We start from the raw sequence: 27967 nt of genomic DNA on the forward strand, positions 1-27967 counted from the left end.
CAGAGCCAGACCAGGAACCCAGCCCAGGGGCGTCCAGGAGAGGGGCCGCCAAGAGAGGGAGAAGCCCCCGCTCCCTTCCATCGGCTCGCCGGGCATCGCCCTTCACGGCCCTGCTCCCGCCCCTCTGGCCGCCCTGGGCTTTATCTCTCCCTGGGTCACCCCAATAAGCATGGGGAACGGCGTGGAGATGCTCCAGGGTCAGGTGGCATCTAGGAGAACACGCTCCCCTGCACTACGGCCCTCCTTTGGCCCTGTCCCCCCAGAGCACCCCAAAGTGCTGCGGGGCAGGCGGGAGGCTGCCCCCTTACCCAGGGAGCTGTTTGCGTCACCTACCAGCACAACCTCCCTGGCACACGGGGGAGAGATCCCAGCCCCAGCCCCCGAGGCGCCAGGCTGCGCTGGCGGGACTGCCTCCTTCCTCGCCGGGCAGTGCCTGCTCACATCCCCTCCCGTCCCCTCCTCTCCTTCCGCAGCTGGTGATGCAACAGTCACCTAGCAGCTGCCGGGCCGGCCTGCTCCGGGTCAGGCTCGGTGACAGGGTGCCCTCCAGGAAGGGTGACTGTGGACGGCCCATGGTGGAGGGAGAGCCAGGGCCCCGGGCGCACTGGGAGGGGTGGTTGTGTCACCCCGGGCTGGCCTGGAACGCAGCTCCGTGCCTCCTCCAGCCTCTGGGACACCAGCCGTCCAGGCTCCTCCTGTCTGCCTCCCAGGCGAGGCCTGCTCTTGGCCGCAGTCTTGGGGACTGTCAGGCCAGCTCTCCGACAGGGGACCATCTACGCTGGAACCGCCCGCCGCTATTCCCTTCTACACTACCAGTGGGGGAACCACTCTCTCCAGGGCCAGGCTGAGCCGGGAGCAGCCATGTGGTGGCCTCCTCCCAGCGGTGGGGACAGAGACCCTGACCCCGCTGTCGCAGGCTGAGCCTTTGACCCGTGTGGGAAACACCGGCTTCCAGCCCAAAGGGACTGGGCCACCCTCCTAGAGACGCGGCTGGCAGCAGGTTCGCGCTGCCCTGTCAGCCCGCCCACCCAGCAACAGACAAAGCACTGAATGAAAACACCAGCAACTTGGGGTCTTTGGAGTGTCTGGCCCGGTCCCCGCCTTCCTAGCCTGATGTCCACGCGTCCCACACCTGACAATGCCCTGCTGCTAATTCCAGTGAAATGACCAGCAGGTACCGGGTGGCTGTGAAGGGGACAGGGCAGCAGAACGAGGCCACCTGATGCCCTCCTGGGGTATTTGCTCCAGACCCCGCTCCCCGCCCCAAGCCTGAGCTGGGCCACAGCGGCTTCCCAGCCATCTGAAGCAAGGGCACCAGGCCGGCCTACCTCGGGGTCCTCCTGGGGCACCTAGCCGGACACTGGTCAGCCTGGGCCGCCCGATTCAGTGTGTGGCAGGACTGCCGGGCTGCCGGGACAGAGGGCGGGCGGGGCCGGGGGAAAGCCGTGCACTTCCTGATGGGGCCGCTTAACCACACGGAGGCCTGGCTGTCCTCCCGCAGGGGACCATCTCCGCGCTGCCTTCTGACTCGCCCAAGCAGGGCGGCCCCAGGAGGCGGGGACAGGGAAGTGGAAGCTGCCGGCTCCCGAGGAAAGCGGCTCCTGCTTGGAGCCCCCCGTGCCCGCCCCTCCGGGCGCCTCCCCGCCGGCCAGCCCAGTGCCAGGGCCCCGGGGCCTGCCCTGGAGGCCCAGCCCCGACCCTGCAGAGTGGGAGCACGAGCCGTGGCTCTGCCAGTGTGGACGAGGCCAAGCCACCGTCCCGTCCATTCTGGTTCCATAAGGACTGCAGCGTGGTGTCCAAAGAGAGCATGGGGCTGGTGGGGGCGGCGGGGCTGCAGGCCCTAAAGCCTAACCCCCAGCCCACGGTGCAGCTGGCTCAGCCTCTCCCTTCCTGGGAGCAGCCCCTCCCCACCAGGACACACGGGACAGCGACAGCAGGGCCACAGGGGAAGCCCCAGGCCAGCGCCCCACCAGAGTGGCCTCACTGGTTGAACTGAGAGAGCTGCCACCTGCCAGGTTGAGCAACAGCTCCGGGAAGGGGCTGCGGCTGGGTGGGCAGGGGCCTGACCAGCGCTGCTGGCTCCCTTCCTGTAGGGTCCTGAGCCCCTCAGCCCCAGGGTTTTTCTCTGCCTCCTGGGCCCATGGTGGTCAGTAGGCTAAACCCCGGGAATCCTGGCACCACCAGGCGCTGCCGAGTGGCCGGGCCTCCCCGCAGGCCTCCAGGAGGCCCGAGGTCACCCTCCAGGCACGACCCTCCAGGCGTGGGCAGGCCCCCAGCCCCCTGGGGGAGCCGTGTTCTGGGGATCCTGCCCCCGCCTGGAGGGTCTGGGGGGGGAAGTCCTGGTACAGGAGTGGCAGGAGCTGCGGTTCTGCGCACCCAGCAGGCAGAGGGCCGGTGCCGGGCCCTCCGTGACCCAGCGTTTCCCGTTTCATGACATGAGGCTAAGGAAGGAGTCTTCCTCATGGTGTCTTTATGAATTAAATAATAACAACGCTATGTTCTCTGACCATGTCAGAATCAAGCTAGAAATCGGTAACAGGAGGACATCTGGAAAATCACTAGGTGTCTGGGAATTAAATAACCATCATCTTAAATAACCCACAGGCCAGAGGAGATCACAAGGAAACCTGGAACTGGTGAGTCCAGTACCAGAGGCACAAAGTGAAACACACACACACCCACGTGGCGAGTCAGCCTGTGGCTGTGTGACATGACGTGTGGTGTCTGGGTGCGGGCAAAGGGGAGACAGGTGATCCCAAGTGACTGCTGTCTGGGGGAGCAGGACACACTTGTCCCATTTCTCTGTGTTGGAAAATTTCCCTAATAAGGTGAAAGCAAAGGGGAGCAGCGTGAAAGAACAAAGCTCCAGGAAAGCCAGTGTCTCGGAGGTGTAACCGAACCCCCACACCCCAGCTCCTTTAGGCCGGAGGGACGGAGAGGCCGCGGGGATTCGGTCTCCTGCCAAAGAAATGCCCGCACAGGATCAAAAGGGCACTGGCCCAGGGCTGCTGTGGGGGCTGTGGATACTCAGGCTGCCACTGGTTCTGGGGACCCGCCTGTGTCGGCCTGTGTGGTCTGGATGGCAGAAGTGGGCCTGCCCCATGCCTGTGGCGGCACCCGGGTGGGCGCTGGGCTGCCCTTCCGCTTGGAGCAGCTCCCCAGCCTGAAGGCCAGAGCCACAAGTGTTTCTCGTGAGATGGGTAACCCTCTGTTTCTCCCCCTCCACAGGCCCCTAGAGGCCAAGCGTGCAGGGGCTCCGTGGACCCCAGGGCCCAGCTGGCGCACTCCCCACACATCCAGGGGTGGCCCAGTCCCTCTGCACACCGCCCAGTACCTCAGGACGAGACCACCAAAAGCACGTGGCTTGCTTTTAATTAAGAAACAGGACATTTCTTCATTCCTCCCGATATCATGGTTTGCACTCGGGGACCAGCCGAGCCCATCACGACGCGGCCACTGTTGGCAGAGCCCTTCTGCCGCGGGCTGGGTGCCAGCCTCCCGGGGTGGGCAGGCTCGCTGGGTCCAGCACGAGCCCCACCTCCTGTCGGCAGCAGCAGTGGCTGTCCGGCCCTGGGAAGTCCTGGAACACAAGATCACCCTGATGGCAGGGGTCCTGACCCCAGCCGGACCCCGCGGATGGGAACGCAGAGGGACAGCACTCTGCCTCGTGGGGCAGGGGGTGCTGGAGTGAGGCCTCGCTGCCCCGCTGCGGTCCACGGAGCGGGCCGTGCGGAGGACTGGCCCTGGAGCCTGAGTGGGTTCTAAGTAGGCCCACCCCAGGCATCCCCTCTGCGGTCCCCCACCCCCCCAGAGCTCCTGCTCCGGCTCTAGCCATCCAGCCCAGGACCCAGAACCTCCCACAGTGCAGCCCGCGCTGTGCTGCAGAACCCAGCTCCTGCCTCTGCGACATCCCCCGCCCCCCGACCCGGGTCTCGGCGTGTGAAAACCGACCATGCTGGGCCTATTTGGTGCCTGCTGTCTGGGCACTGGGGACCCTATGCTTGCCCTACGGGCCCATGTTCCGGGGAAGACAACAGACACATACACGGATGGACCACGTCAGGTGTCAGGGAGGGGCAAGTGCCACGAGGACAGATGAGCACTGGGACAGCGATGCCACCTTAGGACGGTTGGGGAGGGCATCTCTGAGGAGCTGACCACCGAGCAGAGACCCAGATAGAGAGGTGACAAGCCTTGCAGACAGACGGGGAGAAGAGTCCCAAGCAGAGAGGACAGAAGTGCCAAGGCCCCAAGGCACACGTGGGCCGGCAGGAGGGAAGCAGCAGAGGCTGGGGTGTGGAACCCAGTGGGAGAGGGGAGAGTGAGGGAGGGGAGGGCCTCCGAGACCCGGCCCGCAGTGGCCTGGATATACCACACCCCACCCCGCGTGATACCAACAGGCTGAGCTGAGCTCCTGAGGCCCCGGGTCCCTCACCCTGCCGCTCACTCCAGCCTCCTCCGCTTCCGGGCATGCCGGGCGTGCCGTGTCTGGAGCACGTCAAGCTCATCGAGACCGTCCGGGCAGGAGGGGGCAGAGGCCTGTCCGGGGTGTGGCGATCCCTGAAACTAAGTCCAGGCGGAGAACAAGAGTGACTCTCCAGCCAGGATGGGCAGGGGATGGGCTGGCGGCAAGGGACAGGTAGCTCCTTGGACTTGTCCCCGCTGAGATGGGACAGGAGCTGCTGCCTTCCTGGGGTCACACGCGGGCTCTGGCTTTCCGCTGACCCCTCTCTCACTCGGGGGCTCCAATCCCCTCTGAGCAGCCCCCCTAGAGCCAGCCACCTATGCCACGGTTCCCCCAAACTGGGCTGGCCGGGCAGGGATGGAGGACCACGGAAGGCTGTGCACACTGCGGGGGACAGCGAGCCTTTTGCCCTCAACACCTATTTAGGGCCCAGCAGTGTTTTGCCTTTGCTTCAGTCCAGAAGCCCCCCCGGACTCCTAAGGCCGTGCTCCTGGGAAGGAGGGGGGCCGGACCGGGCCGCGGGCAGGTGGGACTGGCACAGCTCAGCGACAACCCCGCCTCCCCGGCCCTGGCAGCGCATAAGGGCGGCCCCAGGCTCCACCAGGCCAGCAGCAAGGCCACCCTGCGTGAAGGCAAGGGACTGCTTCTGGGGATTCTCTGGGGGGTCACCACCTGCTCGCCGGACACCACCTGCCAGGGACCTCGGGGCCCTCCCTGTCCTGAGGCGACCCGGCTCTCCCGCTCAGCCCAGGCAACAGGGACTAGGGCCTCAATGAGTGCACGGGTCAGGGGACACCTTCACACGTGTGTGTGGCGGGTTTCTTGTCAGGTAACAGTTACGGTGGTTTTGCTTCCACAACTCAGAGACCTCTGGACGTGGACGTGCTGGAGTCGGCAACTGGACAGACCCCCACAAAGTGCAGGCGCACAGAGAGCCCCCCAGGGGTGTGCGTGTGTCAGCGTATGCACGCGCGGGGGGCATGGAGACTCCTGTGGACGAGGCCTGGGTGGCGGGACCCCCATGCCGGCAGTGAGGTTCCTGCCGCCGGAGTCCGCGTGCGTGGGGTGCACGGAGCGGCCTCTTCCTCCGCAGAAACCAGCCACTGGCCCCGCTGCCGTGACCTCCCCTTGCTCCCACCCCCAGTGCTCAGGGCGAGGGCCGACACCCACAGGGGGTGAGGCGCCCCGGGGGATGCGGACGGGCATGGGGAAGGGGGCGAGGGCTCCACACCTGCAACCACCTACCTGAGCAGGCATGGCGGCCGCCTGCGGACCGCTGGCTGGGTCCCCCGGCTGCCCGGCCACAAGCTCTGGCTGACCCGGGTTGCTGTCATCACTGTCGCTCTCGGGGCTGGACCTCATGGCTACTGACAGGGTGGTGGGCACGCCGCGGGGGGACAGGGTGGCCAGGAGCGCGGGGAGGGCGAAGGTCGCCAGGAAGCGCACCCGCAGCAGCAGGTAGGCCGGGCTGTCCCGGAGCTGCTCGCGCACGCGCCCCAGCGAGGCCTGCAGGGCTCCGGCTGCCCCACTGGGCACCAGGGAGGCGGCTCTGTGCTCCAAGGCCTTCTTGCGGAGCAGGAGGCCAGACAGTGTCCGCAGGCTGCACAGCGTGGGAGGCTGGTAGGACAGCCTGTTGCCCAGGGGGGGCACACGCACCCCCCGCTGCCCCCTCAGCCACTCCCGCACAGCTGCCTCGCCCTCCTGGGAGAGGAGGCACAAGTCCAGGGCCCTCTTCTCAGGCCTGCGCCAGGGCGGGGGTGGCCCCTCCAGGCCCGAAGGCCTCCTGGGCTCCCCTGGCCCTGAGGTGGTCCCTGGGGGCTCCGCTTCAGAGTCGCCAGCCAGGGGCGTAGCCTGGGAGGACGTCCTGGGTACAGACGTCTCTCCAGGGGAGCGTCCTCCAGGGCCATGGGCCATGTCCACCTCCGCAGGGCTCTGGGATGTGGGATGCGCCGGAAGGGTCAAGAGCTCTGTCCTGGAGGCAGGGTCTGATTCTGTGTCCGTGTTGGTCGGGGGCTGCCAAGGGCGGCCCTGCCCAGGGAGCCTGGGGCCCTGGCCTGCCTGAGTCGCAGTTGGGGAGGGCAGCAGAGTCACCGATAGCCCTTGAGGCTCAGGAGTCCCTGCTGGCCTCGGAAGGCCCACCATCGCCTGCACAGGCACAGAGAGCAGCCCCTGGGCTGTGAGCACCCAGGTGACAGGCAGAGGGGTGCTGGCTGCCGTGTGTGTGCCCAAAGCTGGTGTCAGGCTGAGGGGCTGGACAGGCAGCTGAACAGGGCTGGGCGCTGCAGTGAGAAAGGGTGGTGCCTCGGGCACGCCCTGCTTCCGGGACGTGGCAGGGGCCTGAGACTGTCCGAGACTGCTTGGCCGGCAGCTCACAGGGACCTGGCCGGGGCCCAGACCTGGGACCCTGGAGGCAGCAGGGGCAGCCGGGGCCTTCGAGGCTCCTGTGGAGGCCGGAGCGAGGGCAAAGGCTTGCAATGTCAGGGGTCTCTCCTTCGCGGCTGAGCCCCAAGAGCCTAACGCACTTGAAGCGGCCGCCACAGGGCCCCCAGGCCCAGAGAGCACGGCACCGGAGACTGGGGGGCCTTGGGGGGCCAGCGGCTGGAAGACCATAGGAGAGGAGACCAGCACCTGGGGCAGGAGGACCGCACGGCCCTGGGCAGCCTTCCTGGCTCGGGCCTCCCGCAGCCGCTTCTCCCGAAGCAGCTCAGACACGGTTTTGGGCTTGGGTCGGGGTCCGGACGGAGCCGGCGGGGGTGCCTGCGGCGTGGACTCCACGTGGCAGGCCTGCGGCCCTCCGCTCCCCGTGTGGCAGGTGCTCTTCTTCGCAGCTCCTTGGGCCGGCACACTCTGGAGGAGGCAGCCTGCAGGGAGGACAGGACACTGACTGATGAGCTCCCGAGATAGGACGCATCCCAGGGGAAGGGCCCTCACAGTGGGCAGCTGCTGGGCCTGGCATCTGGGCCGAGAGGGGCACGTCAGCCTGGCCGCTCATCCCCAGACCTCCCCTTGCACGGCACCCCGAGCCGCCATGCTCCTGCCCCAACCAGGGCGGGCCCGGGAAGAAGGCCAGCCCACGACGGCCCTGCGCATCAACCCTACATCTCAAACACCTTCCAAACAAAGACTACTGGCTACACTGCCCTCCTCCCTGCACGTCACCTCTCAGGACCCCAGACCCTCGCCCGATTCTGCCGGTGTGGGCAGACTGATGGCCACAAGCAGGAGAGGCCCGTACCAGATGCTGCCCCACCAGCCCCACCAGCCAGGCCTCCTCCCTGAGGTGGTATTCAAACGGACCCACCACAGGACGTCCATGGTGGCGCAGAGGTTAAGGATCCGCCTGCCAGTGCAGGGGACACGGGTTCCAGCCCTGGTCCAGGAAGATCCCACGTGCCGCGGAGCAGCTAAGCCCGTGCGCCACAACTACTGAGCCTGTGCTCTAGAGCCCACGAGCCACAACTACTGAGCCCACGTGCCACAACTCCTGAAGCCCACGCGCCTAGAGCCCATGCTCCGCAACAAGAGAAGCCACCGCGATGAGAAGCCCGTGCACTGCAAGGAAGAGCAGCCCCTGCTCACTGCAAATAGAGAAAGACCGTGCACAGCAACAAAGACCCAACACAGCCAAAAATAAATAATAAATTAATTGAAAAAAAAAAAAAACCATCAAAGAAACAAAACCGGACCCACCACGAGGCACTGAAATCCAAAACCTGTAACAGGTCTGGCCCTTTCCCCAGTAAACACAAACCACCCAGATAAAGGGAGAGGCAGATGGGCAGTACCTGGCGTGTTCTGGGCACTCGAGGGTACCTGGAGAAGAAACCAGAGTCAGCGCTTCAGGAAAGTTCCCAAGGGCCCAGACCCACTTCTCCACCCCCACCAAGACCACCACCAGCCTGTCGCCCCGCCCCCAACGTGACTCCACCCAAAGGTACCCTTGGGAGAGCTCATCTCGGCAAGGTCAGGGCTGTGTGGGCTTTGCAGGGAGAGGCAGGGGACCTGGCTGTCTAGGCAGGAGGGCACGGGGCTCCGTGGCCTGGATGGGCCACCACAGGACCGCATCCGGTCCTCCGACCAGCAGCGCTATGCCGTCATTTCCTCCCGAGGCGGCTGGGCCCAGGGGCACGGCCCCCAGCTGCAAGACTCAAGGATCTGGCCACTGGCAGCAGGCTGCCGCCCCATCGGGGCCGGTGCCCAGGGCAGCGGGCGCCCAGTGGCCCCCGCGCTCCACCCGGGGGAGGTACGGCCTGGCCGGAGGAGCACACGCTGTGCAACCAGGCGGCCTGAGCGCCAGCGCAGGCCCTGCAGCCCCTGAACTCGCCTCAAAGCCCCTCCGGGCCCGGGGCACCCCCGGAAGACGGGCAGACGCCTCCCAGGAGCGTCTCGGGCTGTCCCCGGCCTGCGGGGACCCGGAAATGCCTCTCTCGCCAGCTGGACAGGCGCCAGCTGTCCCGGGCAAGCTGTGCCGCTGGGACGGGAGGGAAGGGTGGCGGGAACCAGGGAAGCCCGTGCCTGGCCCTCACCCTCACTCCTCACCTGCAGGAGTGGCGAGTCCCGGGCACCAGCCTGGAGCAGGGTGGGTGGCCGGGCCTTCCTCTCCCGAACGACCTCCATGCAGCCAGCTGTGTCGATCTGGAACAACTGAGGGACGTGGACACGCACCACCACGTGACAGGAGGCCTTCCTGCCCATCCTGAGGCCCCCCGCCCCCTGCAGGGCCAAGGCCACGAGGGTGTCTGTGGAGGGACTCAGGCCAGCGCTGACCGCAGCTGCTCTCGTGGAGCAGACCCAACGCCCCAGAGGCCTGGGCTGGGCCCGCACAGCCCCTTGAGGCTGTGGCCACGTGGCTCAGGCCCTAGCCAGGACTCGGGTTCTCCAGGCCGCCTCAGTGCCGCCACCTTCCTGCCCTGACCCAGCCCCTCGGGACGGCCAGGCCCCTCTTCCCCTCAGCGCCCAGCCCCTCCCACACAGGGTTTAGCTGACGGCGGCAGGGACACCGCCCCATGGCTGCCCCTTCCACGCTGAGTCGAACGCTGAGAAGTGTAGGCCGCGGAAGAGCCATTTTTAAGGATCCACAACTTTAAAAAGCTGGACTTTAAGTGAATCCACCACAAACTTCAAAACTCCACCAAAAACGCAACGCACAAGAGAAAAATAGGTGTGCGTCGGTGGCTTCTTACCTGAATGAAGAGGGTGAACACCGGGGTGCTGGCCAGGTGGGCGCCCTGCAGCTGCCTCCTGATGCCGTCAGCTGAAGGGGACAAGGGCACATGTGCAGAGGGGCCCAGAGAACCCACACCCAGCTGCCGCCGCGTTCAACCAGAAAGAAGAGCGAGGACCTTGCTGGCAGGCTGGCACACACTCCTGAGCCCCAAGAGTCCCGCCCCCCGCCCCAGACAAGTGACCCACACGCGGGCACCGACGCACTCAGAATCCCGAGAAGATGCTCCCGCTTAGGCCTGAGTGTCTGGTCACTTCCTGAACGGGAGAGGCAAAACCAAACCCCCCAGGTCGACACTGGGCGGACGGTACCCTCCCCCGTCCCCTCCCCGGCAGGGCAGCTGCGACGTCCATGTGCCTGCAGGTCCCCTCCAGCCCCCCTCCCCGACCGACTCTACCCCTGGGCCCCACGGGAGGCTCCCGAAGGGAAGGGGCCCCCGGGCAGTACCTCGACTGTGCGCCACGGCGGGCCTCCGGGGAGTGCGTGGCAGGATGACCTTGCCCACCCATGGGCTCACGGCCGTCAGAAGCTGGTGCTCAAGGAGCCTCCTCTGCAGGGCGTGTCCCTGGCGCCGCTGCCCGGTCCTGTGCCACAGCGGCTGCACGCAGGGCCTGGCACTGCCACTGCCACCACCGCCACCAGGGGTGGGCCCCGGGGCGGCACTGCACAGGCGCGGCTGCCTCAGCTCCTTCTGTGGGGAGAGAAAGGCCCCTGGGGCTCCTGGCCAGGCTCCGCTGCAGGGCAGCCACGCGCCTACCCTCACCATCCTCCACTCCTGCTGGGTGCCGGAGCAGGGTGCGGATGGGAGACGAGACGGGTGGTGGGCATCGGGGTGGTCTTGGCGGCCTGGGGCGCCGCATCTGGCACCAAGTGGCCACGTCGGTCTGAGTGCCTGCAGCGCCATCTCCAGGGGCCCCGAGTGGACGTCCCCACCCTGACAGACCACAGGAGGCTGCTGCTTCTGGGCGCACGCACGGCTCCCTGCCCAGACCCCAAAGTGTCCCGCACCCGTGCCCTGGGCCGCTGGGAAACACTCTTTGGAGTGTGGTGACCTCAGAGGAGGGCAGGGGGGTCCCTTAGGCCTGGCTCCAAGAAGCTGCCCAGCTCGGCCACACCTAGGACTAAGAGAGTCCCCGTTCCTCCGGGCAGCTCCCTGAGCTGATGACACAACGTGCCTGAGACAAACCCTGGGGCTTAAGGCCCTGCAGTCACAGACTCAAGGAGAGACGATCCCACGTGGCACGGGGGCCGTGGCGTCCACTGTCCCTGGTGTCAGAGAGTGGGCTTCCAACCGCGCCCAGCACAAAACAGCCGCCCCAACGTGGACGCCACCCAAACGTGGCCAGAGCTGTGTCTGGGCCCAGGGCCTCAACACATCCACGGACACGCCCACATGTGACCGGCTGAGTCAGACCGGAGCAGACGGACAGTGGGACCCTCCACAGGGGCCTCCTTGGAAGCAGGGTGACCGAAGGCACAACTCCTCCTCGCTGAGCCCACCTCCCGCCCCACGGCTCGGGGCAGCACCCACCCTGTCCCTGCAGCTCTCCCACGGAGCTTTGAAAGCAAGCAAGCTGGGGGATTTCCGGGCGGTCCAGTGGTTAGGACTCAGCGCTTTCACTGCCGGGGCCCGGGTTCAATCCTTGGTTGGGGAACTAAGATCCCACAGCTGTGCGGTGTGGCCAAAAAAAAAAGCAAGCAACAAGGTGGGGGAAATGGAGGGCCGACCTCAGGAAGCAAGCTTCTGCCTGGGCAGCTCTCCGGAACGAGTGGACGGGTCAGGAGTGCACACTGCAACGTGCAGGGAGGAGGCGTCTGCTCCCACACCCAGGGCACAGCTGCGTGAGCCCAGGCCATCCCCATCCCTGAGCGCAGCCTTGCTGGCCCCAAGCAGGAGAGCTCCCACCCGCCCATGGCCTACCTGGCGCGCAGGCCCCGTGGAGCTCGAGGGGCGAGCATCCGTCGAGCACGGGCATCTGATGCCTCTCAGGCTGGTGCTCTGGGTCCCGGAGGCGGCCCGCGCCTGGCCTGCCGGCTCTGCTGGGGCTGAGGCCGTGGTGCAAGCTTCCCAGCAGCCACCCTGAGCCGGGTCGGAGCCCTCAGGAGGGCGGGGGCAGGCACCACAGGGTCCTGGCCAGCTCCCGGGCCCCCCTCCCCACAGCTCCCTGGCGCTCTGCCGGGCAGGAACCCACAGGTCCACGTCAGGCACCACATGCTGTGTTGGCAGCAGCGCCTGGCCACCCGTCAGGGCCCCCAGCGCTGCCTCTGGCTCCGAGTCCCCGCTGTCCCCACTGCTGGCGGTGCTGCTGTCCCCGCTGCTGGAGCTCCACCGCACCTTGCGAGGGGGCCGCCGCCCCCGCCTGCGCCGCTGCCGCTTCTGTAGGGGGGGAGGGCTACTTAGAGGTCCCAGCCCCCCGGGGCTCAGCGATGGGGGACAGTGGGCAGGCGGGCCAGGCCTCTGGGGAGAGGCCTCGAGTAGGTGCGCCTCCAGGGGGCCAAGGGGGCCGGGCGTGCTGGGTGCAGGCGCCCTCCCGCTGCTCTGAGGACGGAGGCCGAGCTCCCTCTGCCCTTGGCCGCCTGGAAGGAGAGACGCCAACGGCCGGAAAGCAGAGGCCCCCATCCTCGCCCGCCAGCCGCCCTCCCCTCATCCTGCCTGCGGTGGCGCCAGCCCGCGGGGGCCGGGGCCTCACCCTGACCAGCATTTTCCACTTGCTCAGGCACTGGGAGCCCGTCCGATGGGGTAGCTCAGAGGCGATTCTCGCCCAGCGACCTACAAGAGCGAAACAACACAGAAGTTACTCTTACGAACAGGTTTGGACAACACGAGCTTAGCAGCTTGGAGAAGAGGGCTCCTCTCCGCCGTACGCTGGCGGCCCCTCTAGCGGACCCGCACTGTGTTCCGTCAGAACCCTCGTGCTGCTCCCACACCCGAGTGGCTCCGTGAGAAGATGGGTATCTGACTCTCAACGGATAGCCAGCCCGAGGGGAGTTCTGGCAAACGCACAACCGTGAGAAAAAAGTCACCCATGTTTACGTGAAACGGCCCTTGAATATCTGCTATTCCAGGCTTCTAAACCAGACGTTTCAAATTTTTTGGTGTTTTCTGCCAGACAGTGCTGGTGGGGCATTGCTTCTACGGGGCAGTCTGACTGCGTGGGACAGAACCCTCGAACCTGGCAACGCTACATCTAAGGATTTCCTCTAAGGAGATATTAACAAATATAAGCAAACATTGAGCCACTGAACCCTCAGCTCGTTCCACCCCCGTAACAGAAAATGAGAAGTAACTTAAATGTCCAATAACAGAAAAGTGTTAGAATAACCTGTCTACTGTTATCCAAGGAAATATATCACGATTACTGAAAATAACGCTAGGACGCAGAACGTGTACAGACGTAGAGAAACATTAGTAACAGATAACACAACGACACATCATAAAGCAAAAAACAGCTGCTCAATTAAAAGTGGAATGACTCAACTTAAATAAGCTGGCTCTTCCTAGGAAAGCCACCTGCACAGGGAAGTACCCGGCAAGTGCATGCCAGCAGATGGCGGCCACCTCTGGAGACAGGAAATGAGTTACGTTCCTTTCCTTCTTTTCATACATCTCTGCTTCTAAATTTCCTATAATGAACATGAATTAGTTTGTAAAATGAAAAAACCACCACCACCTGCTGAGATGATGAAAAATGGGGCAGAACGGGAATTCCCTGCTGGTCCAGTGGTTAGGGCTCTGCGCTCTCACACCGAGGTGCGGTCTTTGGTCGGGAAACTAATATCCCACAAGCTGCATGGCGTGGCCAAAATATTTTAAAAAAAGGGGCAGAAGAGCTGATGACCAGGCAGGCAGCCAGGGATGAGAGCAAACCACAGGCCTCCAGTGGTATCTGCAAAACTCCACCATTAACTCAAAGCTGTGAGAAGCCCTCGGACAGCAAATGCATCAAGAACGCACCAGAGATGCCAAGACAACAGAGCAGGGAGACCCTGAGCTGACCTCCCGCGGACACACCAGAAGGACAACTACTCACAGGGTTAGCGCACGTGAGAACGGCCTGGAGGCTAACAAGATATTTTCCACAATCGAAGGCACAAAGAAGAAACCAAATCGAGACGGGGAGGAGGGGTAGAGATGCAGGGCAGTCAGGATGCACACCTCCGGGTCAGCAGCCCACAAACGGGAGGAACATCACCATCACAGAAGTCTTTCTCCAGGAGCGTAGGGTCTGAGCCCCACACTGGGCTCCCAATCCTGGGGGGTCCTGCACCAGGAAGATGAGCCCCTAGAATATTTGGGTTTGAAAGCCAGCAGGGTATACGCTTGGGAGAGCCAGAGGGCTATGGGACACAGAGACTCAGCTCTTTTTTTTTTTTTTTGTGGTACACGGGCCTCTCACTGTTGTGGCCTCTCCCGTTGCGGAGCACAGGCTCCGGACGCGCAGGCTCGGCGGCCATGGCTCACGGGTCCAGCCGCTCTGCGATATGTGGGATCTTCCCGGACCGGGGCACGAACCTGTGTCCCCTGCATCGGCCAGCGGACTCTCAACCACTGCGCCACCAGGGAAGCCCAAGAGACTCCGCTTTTAAAGGGTGCACTCAGAATCTTACGTGAGACAGCGGTTTGCAAGGAGCCTGGGTCAGATGTGCTTGCCGATGGTGGAGAGCCTCCCAGAGAGGCAGGAGGTAAATGGAGCTCCCCCTGGGGATGGAGACGCTGGTGGCAGCCATTTTGGGGAGCCAGGTCCACTGCAGTAACACCAGTGCTGGTGGGCGCCATTCTGGAATCCTCCCTCTAGCCTATTAGCTCTGGGGACATGGCCCCACCCGCCAGAAGCCCTGCCCTGCTCCAAGCACCGCTCCCCCAACCCGGATGTGCAGCCAACCACGCAGGAAGCCTACCCTGCCCTGCGGCAGGCCCACAGCCATTGTACCAGGGCCGGCCCTGCTGACCAGCACCACAGTAGTTGACCCTGACACAACAGAAGGGCCCACAAAGCCCATGTAGGGGCATCCCTAGAACACAGAGCTCTGGTGACCAGAGAAGACTGCACTGCTGGGCCCATAGAATGTCTCCTACATACGGCCACTTCTCCAAGATCGGCAAACCTAACTGACCTAACACACAGAAACAGATAGAGAGAATTAAGCAAAATGAAATTGACAGTAACCTAATAGTAGTAGAGGACTTTTAACATCCCACTCACATCAATGGACAGAAAAAAAATCAGTAAGGAAGCACTGGCCTTAAATGACACGTGAGACCAGGTGGAATTAATAGATATATACAGAACATGTCACCCCCAAACAGGATACACATTCTTCTCAAGTGCACATGGAACATTCTCCAGCATAGACCACATACTAGGCCACAGACAAGTCTCGATAAATTTAAGAGTAAAGTCATATCGAGCATCTTTGCTGACCACAATAGCATGAGACTAGAAATCAACTACAAGAGGGACTTCCCTGGTGGTCCAGTGGCTAAGACTCCATGCTCCCAATGCAGGGGGCTGGAGTTCCATCCCTGGTCAGGGAACTAGATCCCACATACACGTCGCGACTAAGAGCTCGCGTGCTGCAACTAAACATTCCGCGTGCCGCAACTAAAAAAGATCCTGCATGTCACAACTAAAAAGATCCTGCATGCTGCAACTTAGACCCAGCACAGCCAAAGTAAATAAATAAATACTACAAAAAAAAAAAAAAGAAATCAACTACAAGAAAAAAACTTCAAAAACACAAACATGTGGAAGCTAAACAATCTGCCACTAAACAACCAATGGGTCACTGAAGAAATCAAAGAGGAAATAAATACCTGGAAACAAATGAAGATGGAAACACAAAGATCCATAAACTATGGGATGCAGCAAAAGCAGTCCTACGAGGGAAGTTTATACCAATACAAGCCTATGTCAGGAAACAAGAAAAACCTCAAGTAAAAAATCTAACTTTACACCTAGAGGAACCAGAAAATGAAGAACAAAGCTCAAAGTTAGTAGAAGGAAGAAAATAATAAAGATTAGAGTGGAAATCAATGAAACAGAGATTAAAAAAATAACAGAAAACAGTCAATGAAAGTTAAGTGCTGGTTCTTTGAAAAGATAAACGAAATTGGGAAACCTTTAGCCAGACTCATCAAGAAAAAGAGGGGGCCCAAATCCATAAAGTCAGAAATGGAAAGGAGAAGTTACCACCGACACCACAGAAATATAAAGGATCATGTAAGATTATTACAAAAAATTATACACCAAAAAACTAGACAATCCAGAAGAAATGGATAAACGCCTAGAAAAGCACACTCACCTAAGAATGAGTCAGGAAAAAATAGACAGTATGAATAGACTGATTACCAGTAATAAAATTGAATCAGTAAAGAAACAAAAAACAAAAAATAAAACAAAACTCTCAACAAACAAAAGTCCAGGACCAGATGGCTTCACAGGTGAATTCTCCCAAACATTTAAAGAAGAGCTAACACCCACATGTTCACAGCAGCACTATTTACAACAACCAACATACGGAAGCAACCTAAGTGTCTATCGATAGATGAATGGACAGACAAGTATAATGAAAACGTAGTGTCTATACATACAATGCAACACTGCTCGGCCACGAAAGGAAAAAACAGAAATCTTGCTATTGGCAACAACACGGATGGACCTAGAGGGTGTTAGGTCAAGTGGAATGAGTCAGAGGAAGTGTGACTGCACTTGTGCACGGGGTCTAACACACAAAACAGACAGACGCCAGGCCCACAGATGCAGAGAACAAATGGGTGGTTGCCAGAGGGGAGGGGTGAGGGGTGAGGACAAACAGGTGAAGGGGATTAGGAAGTAGAAATCTCCAGCTACCAAATAAATAAGCCAGGGGGCGCTCTACACAGCAGAAGAAACACGGTCAATAACGTTATAACAACTTTGTACGGGGACAGGCGATTACTAGACTCACTACGATCACTCCCTGACACACGCAAATGTTAAAATCACTATGGAGTACGTGTGAAACTAAAAAACCAAAACAAAAAATGAGAACTTACCGACGCCATATTTTTCTATTAATTCAATTAACTTTTCCTCTTCTTTGGAATTCCATCGTCCCTTTTTCAAGCCAAAATGTAACCTTCTGAGATACCTGAAAGCAACATAAAAACAAAGGGACGTTTTAGAAGCCAAGATGGCCTCCTGCTGCCGCCCTGGCATCTGCAGTGGTTTCTAAGCTATGACACCCAGGGCACAGGCAAACTGGACTTCAGCGAGATAAGAAACTTGTGTGCTTCAAAGGTCACCATCAAGAAAGTGAAAAGACAACCCACAGACTGGGACAGGGTATTTGCAAATCACGGATCTGCTAAGAGACTTGTATCTGGAATACATAAAGAACCCTTATAACTCAATTTTAAAAATGGGCAAAGGACAGAAATAGGTGTCTCTTCAGAGAAGACACACAAATGGCCAAACACAGGAGAGCCAGTCAACACCACCAGTCTTCAGGAAACGCAAACCAAAATCACAGGGAGATGCCACTTCACTCCCACTAGGATGGCTCGAACCACAGGTGGTGTTAGTGAGGATGTAGAAGACTGGGAGCCTCCTACACTGCCGGTGGGAATGGAAAAGGGTACAGCCGCTCTGGAGAATAGTCATTCCTCGAAAGTTAAGCAGAATCACCATGGGACCTAACAATTCCACTCTTGGCTGTAGCTGAGAGAAACGAGTATGTACATCCACACAAACGCTTGTACACAAACGTTCACGTTTCCACGGTGCACCCATGCTGTAACACCTATCAGAATGCCCCTCATTTCTAAGGCTGAATAGCATTCTAGTGTCCACGCATTAGAAGCGCATTTCATTCATCCGCTCATCTGCTGACGGACACTCGGGTTGTTTCCACCTTTTGGTTGCTGTGAAGAGTGCTGCCACGAACACGGGCGTACAGATTTCTGTTTGAGCCCCTGATTTCAATTCTTTTGGGCACTGGGTGGAATTGCTAGATAATGCGGTACTTCTCGGTCTATCTTTCTGAGGAATCTCCATACTGTTTTCCCAAGTGGCTGCACCATTTTACACGTTTTATGATCCCACCACCAGTGCACAAGGGTTCTAATTTTTCCACATCCTCTCCAACACTTGTTATTTCCTATTATCTATAAACATTAACCGTCCTTAGGTGTGTGAGGTGGTATCCGGCTGTGGTTTTGGCTTGTATTTCTATAATGACTAGTCGTGTTGGCATTTTTTCATGTGCTTAATGGCCATTTGCAAGTCTTCTTTCGAGAAACGTCTATTCAAGTCCTTTGCCCACTTTTTAAAAAATAAATTTATTTATTTATTTATTGGCTGCATTGGGTCATCGTTGCTGCACATGGGCTTTCTCTAGTTGCGGCGAGCGGGGGCTACTCTTTGTTGTGGTGTGTGGGCTTCTCACTGCGGTGGCTTCTCTTTGTTGCGGAGCACGGACTCTAGGCGCGTGGGCTTCAGCAGTTGTGGCTCGCGGGCTCTAGAGCGCTAGCTCAGTAGTTGTGGCGCACGGGCTTAGTTGCTCCGTGGCATGTGGGATCTTCCTGGACCAGGGCTCGAACCCGTGTCCCCTGCACTGGCAGGCGGATTCTTAACCACTGCGCCACCAGGGAAGCCCCTCTGCCCACTCTTGAACTGCTGGTTTTTGGTAGGGAACAGCGTTTCTTTGTGGGGCGACCAAAACGTTCTAGAATTGACTGTGATGATGGCTGCACAGCTCTATAAACACAACGAAACCCGCAGAACTGTACACTTTGAATGAACGGATTATATGTGAATTACAGAATAAAGCTGTTAAAAAGAAAAAAAAAAAAAGCGAGCCAAGAAAAGGACGAAGCTGAAGCTGCCCGCCAGGAACCCTGCCACCAGAGATCTGGGAGAGGAATTCAGTCACGGGGCTCAGGGAACCTGCCAACCAGGGGATCTCAAAGGATGTCCAGCTGAGCCTGAACACAAGCCTGGTCCCAAAAAGAAGCCGCCCTGCTTCCTGAGCAGGTGAGCCCTGGTGCGCCTAGGCCCCAAGGCCACGGCCTCCTCCGCCACCAGCAGATGACCCCGGGCCAGTGTCCCAGCCCGGCCCGCGGCCCCCACGGAAGCAACCCCAGCAAGGCCTTCCCTTGCCCAGCGCTGTCCGACTCACCGATCTCGGCACTGGGCATCGCTCCTACCTGGCACCTCTTCCCGGATTTTAAACCAACCCTGCTCCCCGTACTTGGCAACCGCCCGAAGCAACTTCTGCAGAGAGAGGAGCACACCAACGGTCCCTCTGCTGCCACAGTCACGACCTCCCCAGGCCCAGTTCAGTTTTAACCTCCAGGCTCCAGCTCCCCTGGGTCCTGCAAGCGTACCGCGTCCTCCTCTGGGGCCCAGAGACCCTTCTTCAGGCTGGGGTCCAGGCTCTTGGTCCAGCGGTAGATGAGCTGCATGGAGTCCCTCCCCTCCATGTAGTAGACGACTGGGGACAGAGGGGCTCGGTGGGTGCCACGCTTCCCGGCCGCCCGGGACGACATGACCCCCACTCCGCCCCGCCAGCTCGCGCAGCTGTGACTAGGGCACGGCCGGGGCCTCCGCCCTCCCGGGCGTGGGACTCACTCCTCCGGTAGGGGATGTGGCTGCCGACGCGCATCTCCTGCACAAGCTGGCTGAGCACGCGGTCCTCCTCCTCCGTCCACTCCTTGCGCTTCAGGGCCGGGCTGTGCTGCTGGTATGTCTGCAGGCACTGGAAGGCGCTGCGGCCGGTCTGCCGGGGCCAAAGCACAGAGCGGGGCGGGGGGGGGGGGGGGGGCGGTTACTGGCACTCGCCACGCACGGGGGATGCCCAACTGCGAGCCAAGGCTGCACTCCTGCAGGCCCCTGGGGGACAGCGGAGAGGAGAGTGCGCCCGACAGAAGGCTCGGGCCCACTAAAGAGGGTCCCCAACACTGGCTTACAAAAGCAAGTACGTCCACAAGCCGTCAGAGCTCCCCGTTTATGTGACACCAAAACCACACTGTGAACTCAAATTCCCAACAGAGGCCTCAGATCAGCCAAGTCTACGCGCGAAGGTTTCCTGCAAGGTGTGTGCCGGCACCGGGGCGCGGGCCCTGGAGCCCCGAGGCGGTCTCTGCGAAGCCTCCATCAGGGGCGGCCGAGCGTCGCCCGTGCAGGGGGCTGGGGGTTGGGGTTCTGGACAGTCCCTGGTGTGGCATCTGCGTCCGGGACACCCTCGCAAGAAGAGCTCCAAGGCGACGGGCCCCCAGCTTCCACCAGAGTTCCAGCCGAGCACACAGCCCCCAGTCCCCGCCGCGAACACTTTTGCCCAAATCTGCCCCCTCGCTCATCTCCTACGGGGAAGGGGTTTTCCAAGAGCCAATTAAGGCGGTGTGAACTGTCTTCTTTCCCAGAGCAAGCTCTCTGGTTACAGAGCACAGGCTGGGCAGCCTCCTGCAGTCCGTTCAGTTGAGGTGTGCAGGTGGTGAGGCCTTTGGAGACGCGACACGAAAAGCACGACCCACTGTAGAAAGAACTTGTAAGCTGGACGTCATTAAAGTTATAAACTTCTGCTCGACTAAAGACGATGTCAAGGGAATTAGAAGACAAGCCACAGACCGGGAGAAAATGTTTGCAAAAGACACATCTGACAAGGACTGATATCCGAAACACACAAGGCACTCTTAAAACTCAACAATCAGAAAACGAACTACCTGAATGATAAACGGACCAACAGACACGTCACCAGAGACGATACACGGGTAGCGAGCAAGCATGTGAGGAGAAGCACCACGTCGTGGGTCACCAGGGAAATGAGAATTAAGGTGAGGCCCCACTACGTCCCTAGCAGAACGGGCAAGGTGTGGACCCCTGACAACACCAGATGCTGGTGGGGGTGTGGAGCCGCAGGAACCCTTGTCCGTGGCTGGTGGGGACGCAGGTGGTGCAGCCATGTTGGCAGACAGCGTGGCGGTTGCTTACAAAGCTAAACGTCATGATCCGGCAATCGTGCTCCTTGGTATTTACCCAAAGGAGGTGAAAACTTCTGTCCACCCAAAAACCTGCACATGGACGCTTACAGCAGTTTTATTCATAACTGACAAGTCCTGGAAGCACCCAAGATGCCCTTCAGCAGGCGAATGAAAAACTCTGGTCCATCCAGACAATACAATATTATTCAGCGTGAACAAGAAATGAGCCACCAAGCCGTGAAAAGACACAGAGGAATCTTAAATGCATGTCCATAAGTAAGAGAAGCCGATCTGAAAAGGCCACATGTTGCGTGATTACAAACATATGACATTCTGGAAAAGGCAAAACCATTGAAACGGTAAACTGAACGGTGGTTGCCAGGGGGTGGGGGAGGAAGGGTGCATAGGTGGAGCACGGAGGACTCGTAGGGCAGTGAAACCCTCCTGTACTAGACAATAATGGTGGGTACGTGTCATTGTACTTCCGTTGAAACCCACAGAATGTGCAAACCCCAACGTAAACCGTGGGGGATCACGACACGTCAACGTAGATCTGTCCTTGGTAAAAAAACGTGCCACCGGGTGAGTGACGTTCATAACAGGGGAGGCTGTGCACGTGCGGAGGCAAAGGTGCACGAAAGACCTCTGTACCGTCCTCCCCATGTTGCTGTGAACCTTAAGCAGCTCTAAAAAACGGTCTGGGGATTCCCTGGCGGTCCAGCGGTTAGGGCTCCACGCTTTCACTGCAGGGGGCACGGGTTCAATCCCTGGTCGGGGAACTAAGATCCCGCAAGCCGCACGGTGCGGCCAAGATACACAAAAAAAGTCTTGAAAAAGAAAAACACTAAGGAACTAAAGACATAAAGGGAATTCTCTGGCAGTCCAGTGGTTAGGACTCAGCACATAGAATGATTCTTCTAAAGCCTCATTTACCAAGCAAATAAAAGCTAGTGTACCAAGTCGCATAGCAGCTAAACGTACACAGCAAAGCTGTGAGCAACACGAGGACAAATCGACTTTTTAACAGTTATGTGAGGCTCCATCCGAGCTCCGTCAATACAATCCTTTCAGAGAGCAAAATTCAATAACATAATAAGCTCCATTTAACAGGCTTATTCGGAAACCCAGACTCTCAGGGCGGAGGGCACGCTTTTGCTTCTGAGTGGCTTTGGTCTGCTGCAATCACGTGCTTGGCCACAAAAGTGAGACATTTCAAAAATGGAGATGTTTACCCACTGCATTCTCAGGTCATAAAATTCAAACCAAAGAATAACAAAAGGGATTCCAACACACCTCAGTAACTAAAAATGAAAAAACACATTCCTACATAAGCTAAGACCCAAAGAGGGCATGAAAACTGAAATCACAGCCACTCCAAATCCGATACAAAGGAGACACTCCATACCAAGCTGTTCTCAGAAAAGCAGGCCTTAAATGCCTCCATCGCTAAAGACAGAGGTGAGAGAACTCGGTTCTCGCCTTAGGAAATGAGAAAGGTAACAGAACCCAAAAGAAACCAGGAAAAGGTTCTTCTCAAACCACCAAAACAACTAGAGAGAGATAGGCGGGAACTCGGGGAGGGAAGGCATTTGGACGGAGCTCAAAGGCTGGTCTGGGACGTGGGTGGAAGGCACGTGAGCTCTCAGAGAAGCAGCGGGGTCTGAGGAGCCTCCGAACTCCGCCTGGGGACGCGTGGAGGGGGCACCCTCCCCCAGGGCCACAGCCTCGAAAGCGTCAGGAGGGAAACCTCCGACAGCTCCAGGGGACAGCCCCGCCCCCGCCCGGGCCCTCCGGCCCTCACCCCCAGCTCGTCGGCGATCCTCTGCCAGTGCAGGTGGCCGTGCGCGGCCGCGATGGCCTGCAGCTGGCCCAGCTCGCGCGCGCTCCACTCCTGCTTGTTGATGGCCGGGTGCTCGAGGTTCTGCCAGAAGCTGCGAATCTCCTGTGCGCCGCGGCTGCCCTCGAACTGCAGGCAGAGGGGCCTGTGTGCGGGGCTCGGGGGGCCGAGACGCGCCAGCAGGGAGAGCCCCGGAAACCACCCCGCGCCGTGGACGCGCACCTGACCGGAGAGGGTCACGGCGGGTCTGGCGGCCACGCGGGTCTCGGCCTCGCTGCCCGGTGCCGACCCCCACCCCAGCTCCCGGGACGGAGCCGCCCCAACTCACGCTGACGTTGGAGATCTTCTCCCAGTCGTGGTCGTCCAGCCTGTTCCCCAGCAGGGACTCCTCGGGCAGCTGACTGGAGGAAGGGGCCAGGGCACGGGGTCACGCCGGGCTGCCCTCGGCTCGCCCCGCGTGACACCCTCCCCGGCAGGACCCCACTCACTTGATGTCCCGCACCTCCTTCTCTGCCTCCCTGGCCTGCTTCTCCAGGATCTGCCTCTCCGCCTCGCTCGTGCTGCTGCTCTGTTTCTGCTGCAAATACTCGAGCCTGAGGAGCAGGAAGAGGCACCGAGGTTACCGACGGCGCTGCTGTGCCCCGCGGGGGCACATGGGGGTCTCCGGGGCTAGCTCGGCCTTTCCACAGATCCGGGACACACCCCGAAGAGCCGGTCACCCCGACCCCGTACCCCACCACGCAGCACGGCGACGGGAAGCACAGACTCGGCGCGGGGTCCAAAGGCGAACCCCGCTGAAGCAGACGAGCCGCGCACTCTCTGTAAGCTGCCCTGGCCCTCACGCCCGCAAAGAAAGCAGCGGCCCTCCCGCTGGGTGTCACGACGGTCATGCTGGCGGCCGATGTGGCAATGCTGATGTGGGTGACACAACACTACCGGCGCCCCACGTCCCAGAGCTTGTGTCCACGCTCCCAGCCCTGCGCCCCGCACACAGTGAGGCCCTCCAGACATCCTGACCCTCACGCCCAGCACTGAGGCCGGAGCTGCAGTTACCACTACGGGAAATAACCGTTTCCACAACAGGCCGAGCAGAAAACCCAGCTCTCTGACAGCCCAAGGAGCGACCCAACTGTCACCACAACAGATCCTGACCCACACATCAAGCCGCAAGGCAGTGGGCAGCCCCTGGGACCCCTGGCCTGACCCTAGGTGCTGTGACGTGGTCACGAGACACCATGCTATCAGCACACGTGGGTGCACGTCTTGCAAATGGTCCTCACTTCCAGGGATGGAAACTGAGGCCCAGGCCAGAGAGAGCACCCAGGTCACATGACTTACATGGCCACCAGGACTGCCCCAGCCTCACGTGCCACCCTAGACGCCCGGCTGCCCTACAGGGGAGAAAGTTCAGGAGCAGTGCCACTCCCACTGCAGCGGAGCAACCCCAGCAGAGCAAGGGGCACGGCTGACGGGGCCTCTGGCCATTGTGAGCCGCCAGCCTGGACCGGCCCCGCCCGGGGGCAGGCGGCTTCCCATTCCCCGCGTTCAGACTTACTTGAGTAACTTGGGCTGGAGCAGACGCTGCAGGCGGTCGCTCACCACTGACTTTCTGAGCAGGACCTTTTCCCAGGTCTTCCCTGAGAAGAAAGGAGAAGGATGTGCTTGTGCCGTCCCCAGGACGTGTGTGCCTCGGTCAGACCCCCTCAGCGACCCTTGTGCCCTGTGCAGGCCCGCGGAGAGTAAGCGAAGGTGCCGGCGGGCGCCCCAGGACTCTCCCCAGCGTGCACCCCCCAACCCAACCCCCGGGCAGGGCCCCCAGGGCTGTGAGCGCAGGAACGTGGCGGGAGTGACCAGAGACCGAGCCCAGGGTGGGCGGCTGGGCCTGCCCCTCATGACAGTGTCACCGCAAGGACCCCACCCGGCACGGGAAGAGCAGGGCTTCGAGTGACCAGGCCCAGGGGTCAAGGCCCCGAGGAGCCTGGCGGCCCACGCCTGTGCGGAGGCCTGGGAACAGGCAGGGTGGGGTGAAGGCCCCTCGAGCCCAAGCCGGGCAGGTGCTGAGGTTTGGGCCTGGGCTCTCACACTTGGTCACCAGGAGCTCCTCGAAACCCTTGATGCCCTGGGCGGCCCTCTCCCGCGTGTCTTCGTTGGCAGGAGGCCCCTGTCGGAGAGTGTCCTGTTATGATGTGGATGGAACCCAACTGTGCTCCCCGCCGGGACTCGGGACCCCATCCCCCAGCTTCTCGTGTGAGGCCAGGCCCCGGACGCCCGGCCCTAGAGCGCTGCCTTGAGAACGGCTCTGGACACCAGCCGGTGGCACACGGTGAGCTCAGTGACTCCACGAGTGCCGACGAGGGGGGCGGGACTGCCACCAACCGCGGGGACACCTCTGCTGCTAGGACTCCACGCTCCTGCCCGCGCGCCACATCGCCAGGAAACGCCCCGGGGGCTTCTCTGTGCAGCGAGGTCAGCTGCCACCTTCCAGGGGAGGAGACCTGGACTTCCACCCCTGAACCCGGCAGTTTTAATTTAGGGAACACTCTCCTGAAGAATCCGAGGGAAGCCACGACGCCCACAGAGGCCACAGAGGCTGTGGGGACGGGAGCCCCTTCCCACAGAGCCTGCCCACCCTCCCGGACGAGAGCAGAGCCCGCACCACTCACCACTCCGGTGACCTTGTCCTTGAAGTAGGGCTTCATGAAGTGCCCCATATACAGACTCGAGGGCAGGGTCCTGCTGTCCTTCACCCTGGAGCCCTTGCACCCCACCAGTTCCCACATAACTTCCTCCTGTGGCAGACACAAGGGGCCACCTGTGGGCCAGGCAGCAGTGCCTCCCCTTGGAGAGGAGGGGACCCAGAGCCCTGGTCCTGGGAGGCCTGGCTGCAGGGCTTCTTGGGGCCAGACCCTGTCCTACCTGCTGCTCCCGGTTCCGGGCCAGCAGCAGGCTGACCTCTGCCAGCTTCTCCCGGATGACCTCCTGGTAGACCATGTTCAGCTGCAGGCAGGTCTCTGGGTCTTCAGGGAGTGCCTTCTCCCTGGGGTCATCCTCATCATTGCTGGCTTCCCCCCACCTTTCTCCTTCCTGGTGACAAGCGGAAAACTGCAGGTAAGGGAACACTCCCGCACCCTCCGGGCCCCAGTGGAGCTACGTTCTGGCCGCTGGGCTGGCGTGAGACCACCCTGGCAGAGGACCACACAGCGCACAGACACATTTCCTAGTTTTAAGACAGTTCAATTTATGTGTAATTTCTGGGCTTCCCTGGCAGCACAGTGGATAAGAACCTGCCTGCCAACTCAAGGGACGAGGGTTCGATCCCTGGTCCGGGAAGATCCCACATGCCACAGAGCAATGAAGCCCGTATGCCACAACTACTGAGCCTGTGCTCTAGAGCTTGCGAGCCACAACTACCGAGCCCGTGTGCCACAACTACTGAAGCCCGCACACCTAGAGCCCGCACTCTGCAACAAGAGCAGCCACCGCAACGAGAAGCCCGCACACCGCAACGAAGAGTAGCCCCCGCTCGCCACAACTAGAGAAAGCCCGTGCACAGCGACAAAGACCCAACGCGGCCAAAAATAAATTAAAAAAATTAAAATTAAAGAAAAAAAAGTACTATCTAAGAATAAGTTTCAGGTGGCGAAATGTAATGAAATAAGCAGTTTTCACTTCCTACGATAAAAACTTCTGTAAAACTTGGACTTTGTAAGAGGCTCGCTGGCAGCCGCGGTGAGCGGGAACAGGGGCCGCCGCGGTGAGCGGGAACAGGGGCCGCCGCGGCGTTGCAAGACTAAAAACAGAGCCAGCCCCGATGTCTATCTCGAGGCGACGAGTCTCAAAACCACAGAACTACCGTAAATCCTCATCAGGACCACCCAGCTACTAAAAACAGGAAGCAATTCTGTTTCTATTGACTTGATGAAAATAACAAAAAGCCAACTATAAAAATTTTTCAAACTAACGTAAAATTACAACATAAGCAAAAAACAGTTAAAAACCGGCACCACCTTTGTGCTTTACTTGCCAGGCGCTGTTCCAGGCCTGGTACGTGTGCACTGACTGGTGCTGTGAGTGCCCCCATGGCACAGACTGGGAAACTGAGGCAGAGAGGTGAATACGGGGCAGGACCCAGGCAGCCCGCTCAGCCTCCTGCGTGTCAGGTCACATCCCCTGACGTCAGTGGAGCCAACAGGAGCTCAGAGGAAGCAAGAGGTGTGAACGCCCGGCTGTTAAGAGCGGTCTATCCAGGGGCAACCTTACTTCCGATGATACTTCGGGGTGTTTCCTCTTTCCTAACACACACGTTACCTTAAAGATGCAGAAAAACCAAGACGAGTTCAGGACACCCCCCTCCCCGGACCCCCTGGCAGGGTGGTGTGCCTGCCTCAGCGGCCAGAAGTTACCAAGGGCAGTGGGCCAGCGGCGTCCGAGTCCTCGTCGGGCAGCGAATCTGCAGGAGCGCAAGCACACGTGTCAGTTAACCATGACGGAGACGGTGGCCGGTGATGGGCCGCCACAGGCGCCGAGGAGACCGACGGCCAGCGCGGCACGCGGCGCATCTCCCAGGCAGACAAGAGAGGGGCGGAGGCCGGGGAGGTCCGGAGGGTGGGACCTGTGCTGCGTGGACCTGCCCCTCCCCGCCCGTGCCCAGTGGCCGAGCACTGCCCATCGACTGTGTGAAGCGGGCACTAGGCCTAGGGCAGGGTCAGCCAGAGAGGCACGCAGGGACCATGACGGCGGGGACAACCAGGGCAGGCTTCACAGGAGACAGCTCTGCCCTGGGGGAAGTGAAGCCACTTAGAGGAGGGGACAGGACAGGCACAGAGGCCCCGATGCCAAGTGAGGGAAGGCCCTGGTGTAGCTGGGAACCGTGAGAGGCTCGGTCTCAGAGCTGCAGCTGGGTCTGAGCGGGCTGAGCAGGCCGGGGCCCTGGACGGCTCAGCCACCGCAGGCAGGCCTCCAGCCAGAGCTGCGGGGAGGGACACTCAGGGCCCAGGAAAGCACGCGGAGTGGACAGAACAAGAGCCCCGGCAGCAGGGCCCTCGGACAGAGGGCAGCTGCCTGAGCCCAGGGAAGAGATCCATGGGGTCTCAGCGGTGGTGACTGTTCAAGCACGGGGGCGAGCTCAGCCCTGGAACCTTCCGACTGCTGAGGAGGGCAACACGGCCCCTCTTCCCAGGACAGCCGGCTGCACCACGGGGCAGGGTGCTCGCACACAGCCAGCGGGGCCAGGGGCTGACGAGGCGGGGTGGTAACGCACTGTCCAGCAGCACGGCCCACTGCGGCCGACCGGAGCCCGAGGGCAGACACGGCTGCTCAGACCGAGGAGCGCAGACACTGACCTGCATCAGGACCCGAGTCGAGACTTGACTCCGAGACGTCCACGTTGACACTCGAAGAGCCGGGATCCAGAATCCTCTCCAACTCCCTGATCTCCTTCGATATTCTGACTCTTTCAGCATCTATATCCATGACGTCTGC

At 60.5% G+C, this 27967-nt stretch overlaps 1 protein-coding gene across 1 annotated transcript; it reads right to left on the reverse strand.

Annotated features, from left to right (window-relative positions):
* Nucleotides 1–4443: 4443 nt before the first annotated feature.
* On the reverse strand, nucleotides 4444–27958 carry SNAPC4 (small nuclear RNA activating complex polypeptide 4). Its single transcript, XM_065879979.1, has 22 exons — nucleotides 27829–27958; nucleotides 26890–26936; nucleotides 25403–25570; nucleotides 25150–25275; nucleotides 24569–24647; nucleotides 24042–24123; nucleotides 22975–23079; nucleotides 22815–22887; nucleotides 22451–22615; nucleotides 19301–19448; nucleotides 19057–19163; nucleotides 18849–18943; nucleotides 16726–16820; nucleotides 12380–12459; nucleotides 11611–12066; nucleotides 10453–10623; nucleotides 10137–10380; nucleotides 9649–9719; nucleotides 9005–9109; nucleotides 8251–8278; nucleotides 5711–7326; nucleotides 4444–4539 (listed from the first exon to the last, which is right to left on the reverse strand). Exons 1-22 carry the CDS (start codon nucleotides 27956–27958, stop codon nucleotides 4444–4446), a joined length of 4287 nt encoding a protein of 1428 aa, XP_065736051.1.
* Nucleotides 27959–27967: the final 9 nt, after the last annotated feature.

Source organism: Phocoena phocoena, chromosome 6 (genome assembly GCF_963924675.1).
Source record: "Phocoena phocoena chromosome 6, mPhoPho1.1, whole genome shotgun sequence".
In the NCBI taxonomy this organism is placed as follows: domain Eukaryota; kingdom Metazoa; phylum Chordata; class Mammalia; order Artiodactyla; family Phocoenidae; genus Phocoena; species Phocoena phocoena.

What these genes read in the sequence shown, in the direction of transcription:
- SNAPC4 (XM_065879979.1), bottom strand. Translation starts at nt 27,958, where the DNA reads ATGGATATAGATGCTGAAAGAGTCAGAATATCGAAGGAGATCAGGGAG. An exon ending in AGTGGAAAATGCTGGTCAGG is followed by an intron (nt 12,067 to 12,379) that starts GTGAGGCCCCGG and finishes CCCCCCCTACAG; the next exon opens with AAGCGGCAGCGGCGCAGGCG. An exon ending in GAGTGCCCAGAACACGCCAG is followed by an intron (nt 7,327 to 8,250) that starts GTACTGCCCATC and finishes TCCTCCCTGCAG; the next exon opens with GCTGCCTCCTCCAGAGTGTG.